The sequence below is a fragment of the Trachemys scripta genome, chromosome 13 (genome assembly GCF_013100865.1).
Source record: "Trachemys scripta elegans isolate TJP31775 chromosome 13, CAS_Tse_1.0, whole genome shotgun sequence".
NCBI classification, from domain to species: domain Eukaryota; kingdom Metazoa; phylum Chordata; order Testudines; family Emydidae; genus Trachemys; species Trachemys scripta.
This window is the reverse complement of record NC_048310.1, coordinates 25,448,475-25,454,474: the sequence shown is the minus strand read 5'-3', so window position 1 is coordinate 25,454,474 and position 6,000 is coordinate 25,448,475. Positions and strand designations below refer to the sequence as shown.

The 6,000-nt window shown below is 47.5% G+C and overlaps 1 protein-coding gene across 2 annotated transcripts in view; it reads left to right on the top strand.

Moving 5' to 3' along the window:
• The first annotated feature begins 1,352 nt into the window (after positions 1 to 1,352).
• Positions 1,353 to 6,000, top strand: part of SHCBP1 (SHC binding and spindle associated 1) — a 29,878-nt gene continuing 25,230 nt past the window's right edge. Inside the window, exons 1-3 of one of the 2 annotated variants that reach the window (XM_034788849.1) lie at positions 1,353 to 1,537; positions 4,140 to 4,316; positions 5,095 to 5,210. In XM_034788849.1, the coding sequence (XP_034644740.1) occupies positions 1,399 to 1,537; positions 4,140 to 4,316; positions 5,095 to 5,210 (432 nt within the window). In that variant the 5' untranslated portion in view covers positions 1,353 to 1,398. The remainder of the gene's footprint in view (positions 1,538 to 4,139; positions 4,317 to 5,094; positions 5,211 to 6,000) is intronic. The other variant, XM_034788848.1, reaches the window with a different exon arrangement.

Below are 6,000 nucleotides of genomic sequence, written 5' to 3'. Positions count from 1 at the left end.
GCTGAGGTGAGTCAGGGGGTGGAGGTGGCACTCCCTCCCTGGACCACTGGCCCCTGCCCTAGAGTTACCATATTTCAACACTGGAATAAAAGAGGACACTCCATGGGGGCCCTGCCCCTGCCCCAACTCTGCCCCTTCTCTACCCCCATTCCAACCCCTTCCCCAAAGTCTCCGCCCCCTCCCCTGAGCACCCCGCAATCCCCCTCCTCCCTCCTGCCCCCCGGGCTCTGGCTACTGCTGCGCTGGGGAAGTTGCTTCGGCCCCCGCCAAGGTGGAGAGCGGCGGGAGCCAGGAAAGTTGGAGCCCAGGGAGGAGGCGGCTGTGTGCTCCGATGCTGCCCGCCGCCTCTATGCCCCAGCAGATCACGGGAGTTGAAAGTTTTGCTGCAGCCACTCGCACTCGGGGTCCTCTTACCATGCCTCCCTATTGTCCCGGACATGTTCAGCTTTTTGGAAATTCATCCCGGACGGGGATTTGAGGACCAAAAAGCCAGACGTGTCTGGGGAAAACTGGACGTATGGTAACCCTACCCTGCCTAAGGTGACCAGACAGCAAATGTTAAAAATTGGGTTGGGGTAATAGGAGCCAATATAAGAAAAAGACCCCAAAATTGGGACTGTCCCTATAAAATCAGGACATCTGGTCACCCCAACCCTGCCCCTCCTTCCCATGTATAGAAATCAATCTACGCCTATGCCCAAGGCCCCTCTCGCTGGGCCCTGTAATTTTTATAGCACATCGAGGGGAGCCAGTGAGAAAAGGGTTGCAAACCCCTGCAATAAAGGATATTTTCTCACCCACCACATCTTGAATATATGATTTCATTCCTACCCCGTGAGGCTGGATCACAGCCTGCTGTGCTCCCTTCAGGTTTTGCCCCCACTCCAGAATTGGCTGCCTGGCGTGTGTTTGTGCAACACTTTGGGATGAAAGTTGCTTGATCCAAGTTAATATTTCATTTTTGTTAACTGCCATTATAACCGGTCTGGTAAACGTGGGGTAACCGCGGAATTAGAAGGAAAGGGAAACAGGCCCCAGAGGCCCCTGTAGTGGGTGCAAACCACGGTACCGCGCTGCCAGCCCCAGCCCACACAGCGTGCGTGACTGCAGTTCACGCAGCTCACCTCCACCTCGCCCCGTCCCCGAGCAGGCCCCTGGCTGCCCCGGCCATCCGACGCCTTCTGCCTTCCCGGAGATTGGAATCCTACGACACTTTCCGCAGGTCAACGTTCCACAGGGGTATCTGCCCGCTGCCGATTGGCTCCCACAACGCCCGCTGCGCCTTGCGACCAATCAGAATCCTCCACCGTGCTTACATCGGGGGGCGGGATCGCTGCCGGGAAAGTTTGAAATTTCCGCGACTGGGTGAGGCTGGGGAGCGCGCAGTAGCCGTTTGTCATGGCGCAGGGGGAGCCTGAGCCGGTGCTGGCGGTGCACGGCGAGGAGGAAGAGAAGAAGGAGGGTGGGGAAGGGCCGGAGCTGGCCCCGGCGGCTGGCGGTGTCGGGCTGCAGGAGAACGCGCAGGGCCTGAAGCAAGGTATATTCCCCCGCCCCCGTTTGTACTCCTCGGGAGCATATTTCCCCCGGCTCCCCACACTCGCCCTCCCTTGTACTCCCCCCCCCCCGGAATTTGCACCCTGTGCTTCAATAATTCCTCGGACTCCCTCACCCTAGATCTATTCCCCCCCGACCCCTGGAATGTAGTTTCCCTGTAACCTGCCCTTCAGCCCCTGGTCTGCAATTTACTTTCCAGTCCTAGGGGTTTCCTCTTGCGTTTCTTTTCTGTCCCCGCCCAGCTCTCTAGTTCAGTTACAAACGGTTGTTGTCAACGTAATAAACTGTAGGAAGATTGTTGAAGTTTAAGGGACAGTCTCAATGAGTGTCAAGTATCAGGGGGTAGCCGTGTTAGTCTGTATCTACAAAAACAACAAAGAGTCTCGTGGCACCTTAAAGACTAACAGATTTATTTGGGCATAAGCTTTCGTGAGTAAAAACCTCACTTCTTCGGATGCATAGAGAGTGAGTGTATGTATGCTCTGGTGGTGTAGCTTGTCGGGCCTAGGATATCCGAGAGACAAGGTGGTACGGTAGAACTAACCTCTGTTTGTGAGAGGGACAAGTTTTGAGATTACACATAGCTCTTCTTCCGTATCAGTGGGTATCTGCCTGAGACATCTTCCCAGGACATTAGCCTCTGTGTCCATTCACTATGCCCATCAAAACCCGGCAGGTGGTGGTAGGACCTTTGCATTTTTGATCCTAGTGGGGTAGGGAAAAGGGGGTTTCTCATCTCCCGCTTTTCCCCAAAAGGCTATGAAATGTTCCTTTCTGCTGTGTCCATGGCACCTGTAATTGTAGGTTGCTCATGTGCTGATGATTTAACCAGGTCTAGCCTATGCTGCTCCTGGCTAGGAAAGACTTGGCGTACAGCTGTGCAGTTTGAGCCTGTCCAAACTGTAATTGTTTGTAGGGCTCTAACATTAACACCTCATTGATGTGGGTGGGGTGCTGAGTGGGGGTAGCATTCTGGAAGGTCCTTAATGGAGGTTTGAGGCCACCAGTGCAGCTAGGAACCTTTAAAGGTTATTTACATGTGAAGTTGTTCCCCATTAACTCCATGTGTGGATAAGTCACGTACAGAAGCTGTTTTTTAAAAAGGGCAATGCCCTTTCTTCTACCTTGTGATGTATAAAGGCCTGAAAGGCCTCAGTCAGTTTTTTGTGTTTTTGCATCAGAAGTTCAGATCTTGTCTACACTATAGCAATTTACTATGAATGTTTGGTCCCCATAGAACACTTGTAAAAGATTTGCGTCCACACACAAGTGATCCGGATGGGTTACATGTGTCAGCATTCTAGAAGTTCTAATAGATCGGGGATCCACTAAGCCAGGCACTGTACTAATACATGGGAAGCTGCAATACCTGCCCTCATAAGCGTACAGTCAAAACAAGGCAGATAGAAAAAGAATGGGAGGAGAAACAGGCATAGAGATGAAGTGATTGCCCAAGGTCACATAGCCGCCAAATTGGGAATGCAACCCTGGGCTCCTGACTCCCAGTCCGGTGCCTTATCCACTGTGCCTCATTGCTTACAGCAGAATGAGCACATGTTCAGTCTGTGCTTGTGTGGATGGTACTAGCATGGTTCAGATAAGCCCGGTCCCACAGATCATGGTAGCTTTTTCGAGTTTCACAGAATCCGCTGTTTGTGTGGGGAACTGTGCGATAGCTGGCTAGAAGGCATTGCAGTTGAAATGGCTGAGCAGTGGAACTTGGACAAAATTGCACTGGCTCAGAAGTCAGTATCACTAGTATGGGCCCACTATAACACGAATTTGGATATAACACGGTAAAGCAATGCTCCGGGGGGTGGGGCTGCACACTCCAGCGGATCAAAGCAAGTTCGATATAATGCGGTTTCACCTGTAACGCGGTAAGATTTTTTTTGGCTGTCGAGGACTGCATTCTCTCCGGGTAGAGGTGTATTTGTGCTTGAATTGGTTGTTAAACCATTCTAGTCTCTAGTGTAGAAAGCCTGGGGTGACAAGTGAACTGGTGAAACTGACATGCACTAGAGACTGAAAACTGAACTATTGAGGGGAAGATACTTTCAGCTAGGTTTGATTTTGTATGTCTTATTAAAGCTTAGTCAGTGACTAGTGAACGCTGTGGGGTGGGGTCGACAGTCACGTGTATGTAATTTAACATCTCTGCCTTTCAGTTACGAAGTGGATTGCGCACTCTTCCAAGAGGTGGACCTTGTCCCAAGAGGTCATCCAGGCTTGCCAGTCCTGATATTCGCAACCTAAAAAGTAGTGGTGGAAATCCATTCTATTAGCAAAAGCCTTTCAGACCTTCTCTATACTACACCTACTGGAAAAAAAAGGCATAATCTCAGTTTTAAAAATCCTGTTTGGGTCTGTATCCAATAGATAGGGAGACCCTGTTTTGGCAAGTGTGTGTATCCCTGAAAAATGGAAAAACTAATTAGCTATTTAACCACCATTCCAATAGTAAATTAACATATCCTCTAGAGAGGAGGCATGCGTGGATTTTGCATTTAGCAGTAGATCCCTGGGATAGGAATGAAAGAGTGAACAGTACTTGAGTTGAGGTTGTGACTTTTTTTTTCCTTCAGAGTTGTTCCAAGATGATGATGATGATGACAGCTGCAGTGATTATGGGAGTCGTGATAAATCAGGGACCATTTTAGGAAGGATTGTGCCAGACGGGAATGTGCTTTTCCCAGACACGTTCCAAACAAATCACCTTTTGTTTTATGAGCGATTTAAAGCCTATCAGGATTACATCTTAGGTGAGTGACCTTTCTGCTTCTAAAATTCCCTCTTGTCATGATCTCTGTAGTGCTGACTTTTCCTGATGATTCAGTTTTAAACTGTATATATTTGTCCTCCTTTTAAATTGCACCATCCTCCATCCATAGCGTGGTAACTACAGAGGATCTAGACTAGTGGCAGAGATACAGGAGAGGTCAATTAATGATGGAGTTGAGACTCTAAACTTTTACTTTTACATTAAAAATATCATGACATAACAAACGCTTTTAGCTGGAGGACTAGACCTGGTGGATTTTGACATCCCAAGAGACTGAAATCGGAACAATTGAAAGGGGGAGGGATTTTTGATAAGACTAATTAAAACAGGGTCGTCTTCCCCCCGCCACTTATTTAACTCCAGTGGCATAATTGAGAGACGTGAGTGGTCAAGTGGGCAGTTGCTCTTTTTGTGAAGCTTTTGGCGGGCTGAGAGAGCACCTTTTGGTAGTTCTCCAGTCCTCTGGTCTAAGCTGTTTGGGGGCAGGGACTGTCTTTTTGTTCGCTGTTTATACAGCACCAAGCACCGGGGGGGGGGGGGGGGGGTCCTGGTTTGTGATTAGGAATCCCAGGCACTTCAGCAATACAAATAATAAAAAGACTGAGCAGAACAAAGTTGAAGACAACTTCTGACACAATGAAGGAACACTGAAACCCCATTCTGTTCAGCTTCCCTTTAATTGCTCATGTATGAACTTGATTCCTTTTGTCCTTTTATTGCATAAATACATATTGTAAGTGATTTTAATTTAATTTTAGCTGACTGCAAGGCCTCTGAGGTAAAAGAATTCACAGCTGAGTACTTAGAGAAGGTCCTTGAACCATCTGGATGGCAAGCAATCTGGCGCACTAATGTGTTTGAGGTGCTGGTCGAGGTAAATGTAATTCAGTTGCTAGACAAGTGTCTCCAATTAACGTCACTTTACTCCACTGTTAACAGGCAAATCACTTCCTTTTAATTAAAGTTTATGAGCTGATAGAAAATAGCATATTTTTCACATCTAATTCTCAGTGTGGAGGATAGAGTATTAGGCGAGAAGCTATTTAACTGCTTGCAGTGACTTTAGTCCTAGTGTCTCTTGGACATGAGAATGCAGGAGAACAACTTGTGACATGTAGAAACTTAGCATTGACAGTCAGATGAGATGCAGTTAATTGTTAGCCCTCATGATTGTAACGCATTTTGTGCAGATTGTAAGTTGTTTGGGGCCAGGACTGTCTTATTGTGCGTCCACTGCCTAGCACAATGGGGCACTGATTGGGTCTGCTAGGCTGCTGTACTATAAATAATTATCCACAGGACTGCCTCTCTTGCTTTACAGAGCTGCAGCTGTACGGGCTGCATTTTTATTTTACTGGCTGGGCCTTTGTGAAAACAATTTGCGCTCTGGTTCTATCTGTCAGTTTTGCACCTGGTTCTACTGAACAAAAAACTGTTGAACCTATAAAAGCCTGAATTTAAATAGATTTCACCTCCTAGGCACTCTTTGCAGTTTCTAATACCAGAAAAGATGGTGTCAACATGGAATTTTCCTTCTCTGTTTCCTTGGTTTTAGACATTGCTTATCTTCTGTTTGAATGTTACTTTTTATATTATACTAGTAAGGATGGTATTGAGTTGAATTTTTTTTGAGTGTTCTCTTATATAAACAAATGCATGGCATT